The 16,851-nt window shown below is 32.6% G+C and overlaps 1 protein-coding gene across 6 annotated transcripts in view; it reads left to right on the plus strand.

The window, feature by feature from the left end:
* The window catches only part of TNRC6A (trinucleotide repeat containing adaptor 6A), a 114,232-nt gene that overhangs the window by 59,649 nt on the left and 37,732 nt on the right, over positions 1-16,851 (plus strand). For 3 of the 6 annotated variants that reach the window (XM_031945598.1, XM_031945595.1, XM_031945599.1), the window contains exon 5: positions 3,917-4,258. In XM_031945598.1, coding sequence (XP_031801458.1) covers positions 3,917-4,258 — 342 coding nt within the window. Of the gene's footprint in view, positions 1-3,916; positions 4,259-6,668; positions 6,769-10,905; positions 10,954-16,851 lie in introns of those variants that run through there. The other 3 variants (XM_031945594.1, XM_031945596.1, XM_031945597.1) reach the window with 2 other exon arrangements.

The raw sequence follows: 16,851 nt of genomic DNA on the forward strand, positions 1-16,851 counted from the left end.
TAGCTTCCTGAATTGATAATGCATCAGCTAGGAAGGGTTGGGAATCAGAAAGGAATAAATCAATCTGAAAGGACTAGTTTCTTAAAGGGACCACAACCCGCATCATTGTGACTACTGAAGAAAAAACTTATCCCTTCTTAATTTATACTGCATAGCACCTAAATACTACTTTTGCTGTTTCATATAAGCACCTACCTATGATTAGCTACTTTTTACATTAAGTCTGAATTCCAACTTTGATATTGAGGTCTTCTGTAATCTGACCCAACTTGTTTGTTTAGCCTAATTTCCTTATCCACCAAACTGTAAAATCATCTTAAGTTTAAACTATTCTCTTCCAAACAAAGAATTCTCATTCCGCTTGGTGGAAGCTAAGAGTCAGAAAGCCAGGGACTTAGCCCTGACTCTGTTTCAAATGCACCTTGACAACACCTTGACATGCACCCGAAGATCCATTATAGTTTTAAAATTTAGTAATGTAATGGCTTCTTATCTTTGCTACCTTACTTCCAATCTTTATCTAAACTTATAGTGTCTTTTGCCAACCGTTTCCATGGTCCATGTCGTGTCTGCTTCCTCTAAGAAGCTTAAATCCACAATAATTTTTTACTTGGAACACTGTTGCCCTTAACCCACAGGGGTTCTTACATATTTTTATATCATTGACTTCTTTAGCATTCTGATGGATTCTTTCTCAGAATACATGGAATTATAAAGGAAACCAATTATATTGAAATATAGTTATCAAAATATTCAAAACAAGTATGCAGACCCCATGCTAACACCCATGATTAATAGATTTTGCTACTTTTTTTTTAAAGTACTTTGCTTGTATTGACTTTTTACTAACAAGGAAGAGAAAAATAGATAGATAGATGGATGGATGATAGATATGTCTCCCCTGTTAATATATAAACTTCTGGTAAGCAGAAATTGGGAAGGAGGGCTGGGTCTTGCTGGGTGTGTATACACAAAAAAAATCTTAAAAACATAAATGCAAAAATGATGATGACTTCATAAACTGGATCTCTAAGATCATTTCATCCAAGGCTCTTATTTTGTAGATGAATAAACTGAGGCCTAGTTAAGTTAAAGTGAACCAACCAAGGTAGCATTACTTCTACATCATAAATACCTGATTGGTTCATCATAAAAGATCAAAGAAGAATTAAAATAATCAAATTTGTTATTTAGGTCTGATTATTCATTGGAATTTCAAAAAGATGGTTTAGCACAGTGAAAGAACTAACCAACTTAGAGTTGGGGTGTTGGTTAACCAGGCATCAAGTGGCCTTTCCTCAGGGACCCTCCCTGTAGAACCCAACGTCCCTCTTGCCAAAGTGTTCTTCCTCCTGATCTCTATTTCTGGGGTCCCTGCCTCCTTTACTGATCCCTCTTAGGGAGACACCCCACCCAATCATTTTTCTATTTTTTTCTCTTCTCTGTTTACTTATATAAAAATGCTTTATGTCCATAGTGTTTAGCTTGTGCTTGAGCACTCAATTAATGCTTGTTGATTGGTCAATTGCTTTGACCTGGGATCTAGTATTGTCGTTGTTGCAAAATTGTGGTGAAGCTTTAGGTTAGGCTTCTTAACCTTTCTGGGGCTAAATTTTTCTAACTTTAAATTGAGGTTTAATGAGATTGGTTGACTTCTAAGGTTCCTTCTAGTTCTATTCTCTGTGACTTTGGTTCCAAATATGAATTTTTGCCAATTTAATCAGATCCTTAAATAATTCTTCATTATGAAAATAGAGATTTGTTAAGCACAGGAATAGTAATATAATTGAATATCTACCTAGGAGAACATAAATACATTAAAACTACAGATTTTTTTCTGACAATGGCTTAGAATATTGATATTGAATGTCTGAAGTACAAGAAAATTGTATATGGAATTTTTTTTTAGGAAATCATAATATTGATAAATCATATTTTGTATAGGCCCTTAAAGTTTTATAAGAGATCTTCCTTCACAAAGTCCTATGAGATTGTAATATGTAACTTTATTTGCCTTTTATAGATGGAAAAACTGAGGCGTAGAGATCTGAAATGACTTGCTCATGGTCATAGTTAATTAATAATTATCAGAATTCTGGAGGCCCCTGGTCGTACATTAGGTAGGGTGCTGGGCCTAGGATCAAGAAGACAGGAGTTTGATTCTAGCCGCAGACATTTCCCAGCTCTCTGACTGGGCAAAAATCATTTCACCTTTGTTTGCCTCAAGTTTTCTCAACTAGAAAATGGGGACAATAACAGCACTTGCGGGATTGTTGGGAGTATCAAATGAAATAATAATTGTAAAGTGCTTGGCAAACTTCCTGGCAAATAATAGATACTGTTTAAATGCTTATTCCTTTCCCTTTTTCCTGGTATTTGAACACAGGCCCTCTGATTGCATATCTACAGTTTTTCATATTACACTGAGCAGATGAGAAAAGTAAGGCCAAGGAAGTAAAAGGATTTATCCAGTGTCAGACAGTCAGTAAATTAATGACAGAAGTAAGATTAAAATTTGTATCTTTCAGTGCTCAGTCCATTACACTGAACCATACCATCCATATATGGGAAAGCATTTGGGGAGATATAAATGCATCGATAATAGATTTATGTATATATATATAAAATGTTATTAGTTTCCCTCACAAATATTTTGTAGTTCATATACTTGATTATCATTGCTCTTTAGTTTAATAGGAACAGCTTGTTAGTAGAGTTAGAATATGTGACTTTGAATCTCTGCTTTACCAGCTACCTGTTTGAGATTAAGATCTCTTCATGTGGATTATGTGAGCCCTGTGCTCCATTGCAGCACTAAATCTATGTAAATAAAGAAATAGGGCTTTATCTCTAAGCAAAAAACATATGTTTAATATTTCTTATAAATGTAGCAACTACAACCTTTTGTTATTTTTCAATTGAGTAAAAAGAATTGAAAACTATATTAATTTCAATAATCATCAGTATTGTCCATGGAATTTGTTGCTATTTGGTTTTTGTTGTATATAATTATGGTAAGGGTGTATTGTTTTTCTCTCTTTTATAATGGCATGATTTCATATGTCTATCCATATTTCTTTGAGCTAGTAGGTATGGATCTGTCGGTAGCTTTTATTGTCTATTCCATATTTCAGTATTTAACTTTCATATATGCTGTCATGTGGGTATTGTTGGTAGCTGTGCAGATAATAAACTATTCATACTTTCTTATCTTAGATAATCATTATCAATGTCCTGCTATAAAACTTCCATAGAAAGTCTGCTTTCCGTGCAAAACATAATTTCATATAAGGTAGCAGACCTGTTTTCCATCTTTACCTATTTAAGTGAAGAGGGGAAAATGTATCATAGAGTTGGTTTAATTTGCATTTCTTTGATTCTCAAAGCTTTTAAGCCTCTTTCAATTGCTGATTTTTTTGATTTATCTTTAGTAATATTTTTTCCTCCATAAAAATTTTAACTTTTCCCCTACTTACTCTTTTATTTTAAGTGGTTATTCAATAGAAGGAAGAAACAGGTAAGGATAGAACAAATACAAGCTTTTAAAAATTGTACATAGTTGGTGATATTTTCAAAAGCACTGGACACTGATTCACTGTAGTTTTATTCTTGCTAGGTCCTCCAGTCACATGATGTTCTTTTTCCAGCATTTTGAGGAAGGAGGCAAAGTGTCAGCTCCTCTGTCCCACTTTTGTGAACAGGTCATCAATACTAGCACAACTTGACTACTGGTTCTTAACTTAATAAATGAGATATTTCACTCCTTAATGTTTATGCTCCTGCCTATTTGTAGCATATTTTATATTTCCAGTGGAATTGCTTTTCATAGATTTTATTTTTGTTAATATATTTCTTGTTGTAGTTGTATGCTTTACTGGCTGACCTTTTATATTTTGCTTCTTTTTGTTGGTATTAGTGCCAGAACAGATAAAACCCAGTGTAAGCCAGCCTCAGCCTGCCAACTCTACTAACGGCACTTCCACAGCAACCAGCACTCAGAATAATGCCAAGCGGGCCACAGCCAACAGTCAGCAGCAACAGCAGCAGGCCTTGCCTCGTTACCCTCGTGGTGAAGTACCACCACGATTTCGGCACCAGGAACATAAACAGCTTCTAAAGAGAGGTCAGCAGTTGCCTACTATAGCAACAAACCTGGGACCTGCTTCTAAAGTATTAAATACCCAGTCAAGAGGCAATAGTATAACAAGTAAACAGCCAGTGACTAATGGAGAGATACCGAACAAAAAAAAACAACCAGGTAAGAAAAGGTAGTTCTTCTTTCAATAAAAATAATTAAATTTAGCATGCATCAACATCAACTAAAGTTTTTACCAGTCATAAATGAATAAATTAAATATTTGATGATCATTAGTTCTAGTGTCCAAATAATCATTTATATCTTAGAAGTTAAGCAATTCTAAAATTTTATCCCTTGTTATAATATATTTGTGTTTAATAATACTCAAATATTCATTGATAATGATACTATTTATTTAAAATTTGGTGTAGGGATATAAAAAGTATGTCTAGATAGCTATATATGTATGCAGAACTTTGAAGAGCTTTTTACCAGAAATTTGCCCATTATAATTTTCACCAACCAAATCTATGACCTGATTTTTAAAGGAAAATACCTCTTTAAGTTCTTTTTCCTACCACCTTTCTCTCTCTTCTTCAGAAATAGGTCTTAATGAATTATACTATTCCTTTTCAGATAAGCAGGTAAACAGGAACTAGCACAGGTTGTCTTTAAGAGAAATAAGTATATCCTGTTATTTGCCCCAAACTGACTTTTTTCCAACGCCATAAGATAATCTACCTGTCAGAAAAGACTGAAAAAGGAAACAACAACAAAAAAACTTTTATGGATTTCATTGTTTTTGAAGCCAAACTAGATTTATTACCAAAAATGTCCTTTACAGGCAGGTTAGTAACTTTAATATTATCAAGAGAGGAGTAGGTAATTGAGGTTAAAATGGAAGATTGGAGTATACAATATTAGATACAGATTATCTGTATCCATAATTGTATGCTCAGAATCAAACCACAAATATTTAGGGCATTTGGAGTAGAAGTATTACCAATATGAATCAAACTTGTCTTAGTTTCAGTCTTTAGCTTCTGTTAAAGCTTTGGCTTTTTAAAAATTCATCACTTTTGTTCCTTCCCTCCTTAGCTCCTACAAAAAATTCCATTCTAACAGTAGTACTGATAACTGTCTGATATACACAAAACATTTTAGATACTAAAGAATGTAAAAATAAGGCATCGTCCCTGCTTTCATGGAGCTTGCATGCTGGATGAAAACAACTAAATAGAAATATCCAGGAGCCAAGGCTTATATAAGTACAAGAAAAACTACCTCTTAGTAGTCTTAATATTGGTCTTAATATTTTCATCAAGATGTTTTATAATACAGTGAAATACAGTGTTATTCTTAATATAGACTTTAGGAACATGTGCTTAAGAATATCCACATGAAAGACATATTACCCCAGTTCCTATCATAATCATAATCAAGATCCTTAAAGGTTACATAGTCCAACCCCCTCATTTTGGAATAATGTAACTAAGATTTCAGATTGGGGAAAAAGACTTTGCTGGTACCAGAAATTTTAGATGAAAATAGATAATTTAAACAACTCAATCTAAGAAAAAAACTTATCCATAAATTATCTCCCAAAGAAACAAACTCCAAGATCAGATGGATTTATAAACTAATTTCCTCAAAACTCCAAAGAACAATTAATTCTGATATGTTTTTAAATTTAGCTTCTATTCCTGTCACATGTTAATAGAGAGACCAGTGGTTGGGTAAAGTAAGTTAGAGACAATCTGCTACAACAGAAATCAGGCTTCCTTATGGGTAGATAACTTGCAAAACCTGTTTGAGATCTTGCCCAATATATGATACTCTAGGGACCATTAGGTTTTGAACTGCTCACTACTTGTTATATTATTTTTTAACTGTAGTGAGCAAAGGAATTGTTCTAGAAATAACATGAACAGATAGTTGTCTAGGAGTAGTTGAAAATGTTTCAGATATTACAGATTAGATATGTTGGCAAAAATTTAAGAGTATTAACATTTTTATTGCCTGTATAAAATATTGCTGCGATCAACATCTGATTTTGTACATTTCAAAGATTTATAGATATGAAAAAGTGTCATTGGCTACATGATTCAGAACTTAATAGTCTGATTATAATCATATATTCTGTATTTGGGGAAATAATCATTTTTCCTCAGATGTGAGATCATTTTGATATTTAACAAAATAGCCAAAATAGTCTGATGCTGGTGCTTTCCTTTCCTGAAATTATACGGATTATTTTAGTTCCTCTTCATTAAGTGGAGGGTGGAATCTTAATGAGTGTTTCAGCAGTGGTTCACCTAAATCATCTTCTGCCAGGTTGGAAGACCCTAACAACAGACTTTGTCAGTTGTCCAAAGATCAAACCAGCTAGGCCTCCTAGAGTCTCATCACCAGCCTTGATAAAACAGGTGGTGATAGGTTTTTGGCCACAGCAGTGCACAAAAGCTACCTACTACATGATGGAGGGGTTGGGATCTGTATCAGTGGAGTGGGTAACTACACCAAGGAAATCAGAGGTCCTTGAAGTATTGAAGTGTAAGTATAGATTTTTTTATTTCACCATCTTTTTCAGGAGTTTGGAATTCTTGGGGTCAGGAGTTGAAACTTTCTTCAGAAAACTAAACATCAGTAAAATCTTGTTGCCTGTAACTGCCTATCTCCAGGAGAAGAAGGTGAACATACTACCTTCCCAATACCTGTTTCTGAGTAGAACATACTTTCAGTTTATATTATATTATAAACAAAAAGTTGGAGTTGTCATACTGATCATGTCCTTTTGGGTATACATTTTTACCAAAAAAAGGTGGCAATGGCATTGAATTGTATCAAGCACTTTAAAAAATGCCAAGCTCTAGCCTGAAGTTTCCTAAAACATTAGCATACTGCACATTTTAAATTTTAAGTTCTGGTTTCTAAACTGATTTAGATACTTTTTCCCCCTTAACATTTTATTTTAAGTAATTTTGTAAAAAATTTTCATTTTCTATTACAAATAGAAAGAAAGAAAATAGTCAAATAAATGTATAAAATAAGACCTAAAATCTTACATAAATTTGTATTCTTTGACAAAGTTTTTACCAAAGAAATTTACAAACGGCAAAACTGCTTCTGCTCATGTCTTTTTGCAAGTCTATTTCTACAATCTTTAGTTTTTTTCTTTTTGAAATGTAGTTCTAGCCAGTGTACTGAATATGTTTACACAGAAGTTATGGGCTATTATAAAATAATTGTTATTCTATTAAATGGTAGGCTGCTTTTTTAAAAAAAAAAAAAGACTGTGAGAAACCTTTTTTTCCATAAATGATCATTTATAAGCAGTCCCTATAGTACTGAGGAAATTGAGTTTCTCAATTGAGTATCTGAAAGAACAAAATCCCTCTAAAAAAGTGAAATGTAGTAGATTTAGGATGATAGGACTTGGGACTAATATTTAGGCAGCATCAGGAAGAATGAATTCTTAATAAAACAATTTCTTTATTCCTATATGTAGAAAAAGAGATACTATTCCACATTAACGACTCCTTGAGTGTATTCATGACAAGTTGTTGCTAAAAAACAGTGGAGCAGCATAAACAGCATAGATTTCCTCTTGGAATTCATTCTTAAAAGTTTAGATTTTCTTGGAAGCCATTTTGTATGTGGCTAATTGATAAGTTCAAACCCTTTTTGAAACTTTTCATATACGCTGCTTGTCCTGTAAATTCAAAAGCTGATTATGCATTGTAAGAAAATATTTTCTTTTCCATAACTAAAGACTTCATGTAAACTTTATTTTCAAGGTTATTTATGAGAAACAAAAGAGATAATAGAATTGGAAACTTTTTAAAAGTGCTATACAAATACAACTTGTATTTGTATTTAATTTAATTCTCAAGTTCCAGAGTGCCTTAGTATCTCAGAATTTGACAATAAGTCACATTCCTCATTCACTGACATTATTTCACACATTTTAGTCATGTCTTTCACCTTATATCTTTTAAACTAAAAGATCCTTTTTTTTTTTTCAATCTGTCTAAATATTGAAATTCCTCAAGCCTCATCTATTGGTCATTTTAGTTATTCTTTTAGTACCACATGATACTATCACAATTTTTTTTATGACTAAACTATTTTGTCTTTTCTTTTTCATATATTTCTTAATGTCTCACAGTTTCTTGCACTTTTTATCTGCATATTCAGAAAAGAAAAATATGTTTTACATTAGAAAGCTCGCTGGACTTGGAATCTGAAGTCCTCTGTTCAATCCCACATTCATCATTTACTAATCATGTTACTGCAAAACTCTCTGATTTTCAATTTTCTCACTTTGTAAAATGGAGGTAATACTATTTGGACCAGGTAATCACAAAACAAACTGCCTATCATGATGATAGTTATTTCCTAATAATAGCCTAATTGATAATAACTCCTGGACTGTGACACATATTTCAGAAACTTCCATTTGTTTTTTAAATTGTAAAAATTGACCTGCTCCTTTTTAGGTTCCACTCATATAAACAGTGAGATTGAGTGGAAACCATGCTGCAGTTGGAGTTGGGCTAGTTTTGAATCCAATCCCATCTGGGTCACTATTTCTGTGACCCTCAACAAATTATTCAATTCCTTTGAGCTTTATTTTTCTCACCTCTTAATTGAAGGGATTGGATTACAAGACATTTAGAATCTATTCAGCTCCTTAAATCTATCTTGTGATTTGTAAGCTTTTATCATAGCCTGTTCCTATATGGAAAGCCTGAAAAAATTTAATATTATCTTAGAGCTGGTAGATTTCAATGTGTACTCCCTTCTCCATATAATTTATAAATGTTTTAAATGAAAAGAATCTCTACATTAATCTCTAAGGAAATCTTGCATTTTATTTTATTTATTCAAAGAGAAAAAAAAATTATTTGAAAAGTACCTGTTTATCCATTGTATCCCATATCCAAACAATTTCCTTATCTGTGAAAAAAGTAAATCCTTGATCCTCTTATGACATTATGATTTAGTTTTCTAAAATAGCTTTTGTTGGCAAATGTTATCAAAGAATTTTTTAAAGTCTTTGTGTAATTTTTATCTGTCATTTTCTCTATTTATACCCATCTTTTATCCTAGCAGTAAACCACAATAAATTAGGCATAATTTCCTAACAACTATATTTCCTTTTCCCAATAGGTTATTTTTGTCAGTATAATCAATGATGATGTCTTTAAATGGAGATTCAATAGCTTAACATTTGAGTTATATATACAAGTTTAACTTCCATTGTCCCTCTTAGATTTATATAAGTAAAGTTCATGTGAACAAGATCTCCCATCTGTAAACCATCAGTCCCTCTGGCATTTTAACAAATGCTTTCCCTATTTTATTCCTTAAGTTCATTAAAAATTATCAAAATGATGATTCTATCCTGTTTTTTTAAACCTGTTTTTGAGACAGTTTGATTAAGAAGATACTGTACTTTGCCCACAAATAGTAGCAGATCAAAATTCTAAATCTCTTGATTTTGCCTCTTTTAGCTTACATAAAGGATATAACCATGTGTAGAATTATATCAATTTTATATATAAAATAAGTTTTATTGATTTTTTTTCCCCCATATTAGCCATCCCAGGATATCTTCCCATACCAATCCCAAATTTGAATCTTTCCTTGCACAAAAAAAGAAAACCATTTAATAATGAATACCACTACTTTATATGCAACATTATGTCCAAATAGTTTTATTCTTCTCTACTTAGGAAAGGAAAATATATTTTATCATCTGTCTTGTGGAACATTCTTGGTTTTACATTTATTCAGCATTTGATATCTATTTAGTGAGATTGATCTTAGTCATTAAAATTAGATTTTTAAAACTCAAAGGGATGATTAGAAGGCATTTAATCCAACTATAATCTCCTATCACATTTTAAAGATGGAGATGTTAATTGAATTAAATGTCCTGAATATAGGTTAATATGACTGGCATTGGTGACTCAGCTAGATAGTGCTGCTCCAGGATGAGAACCAAGACTGCAAAACACTTTGAATCAGTATAGCCCAATACCAGTCATACTCTTGAAAGAATTTAAACCTCAGCTAAAATCTTTGTGTTGCATAGTTGTTTTGGTTTCTTTTTTCCTTGCATGTTATGACAAACTTAGGCCCTCATTCTATGTGATATTTGATTTTGTAGCAACATTGATAAACTGTCTTTAAAGCAAAAGACTACTAATTTAATTTTACTCTTTGGCCGTACAGTTCATAAGAAATATATTCACAAATGATGAAACGCAAAACAGTTCTATGGTTGTTACAATTCTTTAACAAAAAATTAGCTTATGGCTATCATTTTATTTTATGGAATTAGACACATTGAAATGCAAGTCATTGAGTAAAATTAATTCCCAAAACTTTGTGAATAGAATCATGACATATTATAGTGAAATAATTATTCTAATATAGTCATATAATTATTCTTAATATCCTCATGGTAAAGATGTAAAAAAGTCAAATTCCTAACAAGTTGTGACATAGCCAAGAGTATGATGAGTTTTCTTACTACTTGAATTGTGTTTTAACATGAGTTTATTTTTTTTAAGTATTTATATATCATCAGAATAGCAGATTTCAATATTACTTGGAAATTTAGAATCATTTATTTTATTTTGCATAAAATACCCAGGTAAGAAATTATCAGCAATTTTATTTTGGGGAAGATTAGTCTTCCATCTGTAGTTAATAAATCATTTAGAAGAATTATGCAGAGCTAGCTCCCTTAACCAAAAAGAAACAAAAAACCCAACCTCAATTTAGTAATAATTCTGTAATTTCTTGCTTTTTCATAGGCATGCCTCCCATTCGGGATTTGGTCAGCCACTCCCCTAACCAGTCAGGTGATGCATATGACTCTTCAAAATCTCATATTTGTTGTGCATTACATGTCTCTTTTAACATATATTTTAAAAGTACAGACTTTATTTTCGTATCTGCCTCATTTCTGATTGTTAAACTAGAAAAATAAAAATTTAATACTATGAACATAAATTAATAGGCTATAGGCTGGTATTGTTAAATGAATCTGCTTTCCTATATAAATTATTAAAGAAGTTCCATATCCTAAATCAGAAGACAATATTATGTAATGCTATTTCATAAGTTAAATTTCTATAACATTTTGGTTTTCAGGCAAGTGTAAAACTTTTAATAGTTTGATAGGGTTTTTGAATGAGTAATTTCAAGCTGCAAATTTAAATCTAGTGGAAATTTCTTGGACAAAGCACAAGGGGAAGCATTTTAAAGGTGTGCTTTTTAATTAGATCATGAGTTGGTCATTAAACATTTATGTAAGTGCCTCCTGTGTGTCTGACATTGTGATGAACAGTGGGGACACAAAAAAAGGCAAAAGATGACCCTGATCTCAAAGAACTCGCAATCAAATAGAAGAGGTAACATGTACATACATAAATACACATATACACACACACATGCATGCATATTCACATATACATTCATACATGCACACATATTATGTAAGATAAATTGGAGATAATCAACTAGGGAAAGGCACTAGTATTGAAGGGAATCAAGAGAAGCATTTGATGGGTGAAAATTTTAATTGGGACTTAAAGGAAGCCAGGAAGTGAAGATGAGGAGAGGAGAAGATGGAGCTTTTTCAGGGAATGGCATAATGGCCTTCCCCCTTCTTCTCCCTTCCTCCCTACCCGCCCCCCCAGTTAAATATTAGGGAAGGTTCTTAGAAAGATTTGAGGATGCTTTAAAGGATTTGAAAAAGCCTCTGTGATTAATGAGATACTAATTAAAGAGATATAAAGAAATTATCTTGTTACAATGAGGACTCAGTTTAAATTATGGCAGTGTAAATTTGTTGTGGATCCTGTTAGATAGTGATTCATAATATTCTTCAGCTTCATTTAGTAACATGTAAGAAGGAGGGAGTGCGATGAATAGTGGGAATAATTCAAGGCAGAGACTTGACAGGACGAGATTAGATGTAGGATAAAGGGGTAATGGACTGAGAGAAGAAGATATTGTAGAGTTTAACTAGTTCACGAAGGGGTCAAAATGGAGAAGATAGTGTGCCTAGTGTAGGGACTATAGCCTGGAAAAAAACCTAGGGGTTGAAATATTGGAGGTTATGGTAGTTAACTGGCAGGTTAAAGTTTTTGAAGAAATATCAGTATGTCTGTTGAAGCCTAGTGTGAATAGGAATGTCCTGGAGATTGGTAGACACCAGCTTCCAGAATTTTAATTTAGTTGTAGATATGGATTGAATGAACCTCAAAGGAGAGGTTACTGAGTAATCATGGTGCAGGTTGAGTTTGAATGTGGCATTGGGGAGTGGGGGGAAGGAGTTTGGGCTAGGTAGATGGCATAGTAGGTAGAGCACCAGCCCTGAAATCAGGAGGACCTTAGTTCAAATCCAGCCTCAGACGCTTAACACTTCCTAACTGTGTGACCCTGGGCAAGTCACTTAACCCTAATTGCCTGGGAGAGGGGAGAGGAGGAGATTCCACCACCCTCACCAGTTAGTTGAAGAGAGTGAATGAATATACATAACCAGGAAGGAAGCAGTTCTCAGTAATATCTAGAAAATGTAAAGACTGGGAAGGAGAAAAATTAAAGATGAAAGTAGATTTGTTACTAATGGAGCAGATATTCTAGAGAGCAAAGTGGAAGAGATACATGATACATTGGATTGAGGGAGAAGGGAATAAGGGAGTAGGCAGGGAGGGTTACAGAATAATAGAGTCTTCAGAATTACTAGGATGGAGTTGGGAGAGATAAATCATACATAGATCTGTAGCTGGAAGGAACCTCAGGATTAACCTATTTTAACCCCCTCATTCTTCTAGATAAGGAAACTGAGGCTCAGGAAAGTTAAGGAACTGGCTGTCCAGGTTTACACAAGTAATGGGGATTTCAAATGTAGGTGTTCTGACTTAAGCCAATATTCTTCAAATTCTACCAATCTCCTATAAGTAGAAGAACTAAGAAAAAGTAGTATTACAAATAACCAAATAGAGTCTTTAGAACAAGACAGTGGTCAACAGTGTCATACTGCAGGAAGGCCAAAGTTTGAGAGTTAATGCAATTTCAGTTGAATAAAGAGGTTAAATGCCAAATTGCATAGGGTTTAGAAGATAGAGGGAAAAGATTTAGAAGTACCTGTGATTGCCATTCTCAGAAGTTCAGCCGAGAATAGAAGGAAAAGTAACGGGGAAATAGCAAGAATACCAGGATTTAATGATGTTTTGTCTTTTTTTTAAGAAGAGAGGACAAATAAGCTTATTTGCAAAAAGCTGGGAAACAGACTTAATGGAGATATAGAAACAGAAGAGAGAATGAGGATTTTAAAAAATGGGGGTGATAGCAGCAGGTAATCTATATAAAAAGAGAAAAGACAGGATTATGGATATCTATAAAGAGATTCTTCTTGACAAGAAGGGCCACTTCTATCAGAGACTAGAGTGAAAGTATAAATAGTAGAATATAATGTCAGAGGAGTATGGAATGGGAAGGAGAAAAGATAGAACTCTCTGAGAATGACTTCAATTTTTTTCAGTAAAGTTCCGAGCATGTTTGACTTTGAAAGGGAAAGAGATTAATGTGGAAGGCTTACGGAGATATTAGATTTGGAAAATCCAGTATGGTCAGTTAAAGTAAACGATTGTGAGGAGTAAATATAAAATTAAGTAAAGGAAATTTCTTCATCAAGTTCTTCCTTGTTTGAAAGGAATTTCACAAAATTAGAAACAAAAAACACATTATTACTTGAATAAAAAAAGTCCTGAAATGCATGAGCATGGAAGAGCTCTTTAATATGGTCAGAAGCCTACATTAAAGCCAGAAGTTTTATTATTCTCAATGAAGACATACTCTTGTCTTTCCCAATGCAGTGCCAAAGAAAATGTGCCTTGTCTCCCCACTATTATTTGATACACCTAGAAATATTAGTAGCAAAATAAGCAACCAAAATTAAAGATATAAACATTGTCAAAGTAGATCAAAAATTTTTTATTCCCATTTACAGATTTTGTGATGGTATACTTTAAAACTCAGAATAATAGGAAATTAATCCAGGTAATTTGTAATTTAAGGACAGGATATATAAATTCTATTTAAAATATTTTGGTAATAGTAGTAACTGAAAAATACTCATTTTTCATGTTTGTGCCATGCCAATATATTAGAAAGGACAGTATTTCCAAAATTAAAATTTTAATGTTGTATAAAATATCACCTATGAAAATGCTGAAAAATGCAGTGATCACACTGCGCGCACACACACATGCACGCACGCACGCACATCAGAATACTAATGGTGAAAAACATGCTTCCCAACTCAACAGCAAGGTGATGAATTAGACTTAGGATAAGACATGTGTGTTTAGAGAAACAGTATAAAACAGATTTGTTTTTCTTTGTTATGCTTCTTTTTTTACAAGGGAGGCCTTTCAAGCTAGAAATAGTGATGCCAAAAAGAAAAAAAGTGTCAAAGAAACATTTTTTTTTTAAATACACTAAATGGAAGTTCAGAATAGGACACACAGACAAGCAGTTAAATTTAATGTGTACTTTTGAAAAACATGAACTATGTCATAAATTCATGGTTTTGTATCTAGACCTTTTTTCTTTTTATATGGAAATATTTGTTAATGATTGCTTTATAATAAAAATGTGGTATATTTTAAAATTTTTTCTTAGGAACATATAGAACTTGACAAAATAAAATTTGTTTGGAAAGAAGGGGGAAATTTATAATTTTTGAGGAATAAAAGAAAAAGTAGTTGGGAGAAACCAAAGTATTACCAATCCTCAGTCACTTGGGGAGCATCTTTTGAGCATGTATTATGTACCTGGCATTGTACTTGGGTGGGACAAATAAACACTTAGTGACCATCCCTGCTGAAATCAAATTTTCGGTTTGTCTCAGAACTACATTATAAAGCTATAAACATCAAAGCTATTTGATACTATTTTGATACCCATATTTCTCTGTTCCCATTTTCCTTAATAAGAAAACATAATAAAAGGAAAAAAGAATGGGGGGAAAGTTGCTCAAAACTAAATGCCAGATCCAAACAGATTGATATGTTTTGCCTTTCTCCTATACTTCCTCAGCTGAGGAGCTATTTTCTCAAAGTTCTTCCTTGGGGCAAATTCTTAACTAAACAAGACAGTGATTATAAAGAGCAAATTTGATCATTTTAATAATACAATTTCAGAGCTTTTGAATAAATAAAAGCAGTGAATATGGGATGGGAAGTGAAATTATTGAGTTGATAATAAATGCATCAAATATCACTGATATAAAAAACTGACTTTAAAAATATGACATTTATAGAAATAAAAAAATACTAAGGATCATTTCCACACAAGATCAGAAGTCAAGAGATATGAACAATTTTCAAAGAAAGAATTGGAACTACAAATGAAAATATTTCCATTTTACTCACAGAAAAAAGTAATGCAAATTAAAATAACCCTTTAGTTTTATTTCATATAATGGAGATTGAGAAAGATGTCAAAAAGGGGAAATAATCATAGGGAGGGAAATGGGAAGATAGGCATTCTAATACACTGCATTGGATCCATTAATTTCTCATATCATCCTAAAAAGAATTTAGATGCAAAAATTATCTGGAAGAAAAAGGGAGGGGGGGAATGTTTTCCCAAATATTCCTAGCATCTTTGTAATGAGTTGAAAATAAGAATTGGAAATAAAATGTTACACATTTTTTAAAGAAAAGTCAGAATGGAGAAACTATGGTATATGAATATAAAAGAATTACTTTGCAGTTAGAAATGATGAATATGAGAAAATCCACAGAACCATTGGAAATTTTTATAAGATCTGATTCAGTGAAATAGTGAGAAACTGTAGAGCAGTAAGCAAAATGGCTTTGACAATATAAATGAAAAAATCACTCTAGAAAGGTAGTTGCACTGTGAATAACTGAAAAACTGACAACAGTCACTGAGCACGGATAATGAAAGATAAATGAGGGACTAGTAGGGCACATAATTGGAACTTTGTTTTTGTATATTTAGTTCCTGATCACAAGGAAGATTTTGATCTAGAAGTTGAGGAAAATTAATTTTTTTCTTTCCAAAAGAAATTGGAAATGGAAATTCAACATGTAATATATTCTATTGGTCTGAATAATTTTCAGTCAAGAATCTATCAGTGCAGAGTAGTATTTTCTTGCAACTTAATACAGTCTTAAACTACTCTAGAACTCTAAATAATCAAGGTAACTTAGCCAGTCAGAGGTAGGACTTGCCAGGTTTGTCCTTTATATCACATACATTAATTTTTTTTTTTTTTTCCTGAGACAATTGGGACTAAGTAACTTTCCCAGGGTCACACAGCTAGGAAGTGTTAAGTGTCTGAGGTCATATTTGAACTCGGGTCCTCCTGACTTCAGGGCTAGTGCTCTATCCACTGTGCCACTTAGTTGCCCTGAAGCATAAATTTTTTAAGAGAAATTAGTGATTATAGGCTTCTTTTGTTTTGTTTGGCAGCTTAACGGATACTATGTAGTTTACAAGGTCATTATTTGAAATCACAAATTGCTAAACTGAGTATGGAAACTTTCTGGTAGTCTTAAGATTATTCATCTTAAAGCACTACCAGGAATAGTTCTATAAGTATACTGTTGTAACTAGCATTTTTTGTTTTAAGATTCATAAAAAGCACATTTTATTTGTGTGGTTAAAACTTTACTCTTTTTCATAGTTCAACATTATATGATTATTTCTTTCATCAT

This window comes from Sarcophilus harrisii, chromosome 1 (genome assembly GCF_902635505.1).
Source record: "Sarcophilus harrisii chromosome 1, mSarHar1.11, whole genome shotgun sequence".
NCBI lineage: Eukaryota > Metazoa > Chordata > Mammalia > Dasyuromorphia > Dasyuridae > Sarcophilus > Sarcophilus harrisii.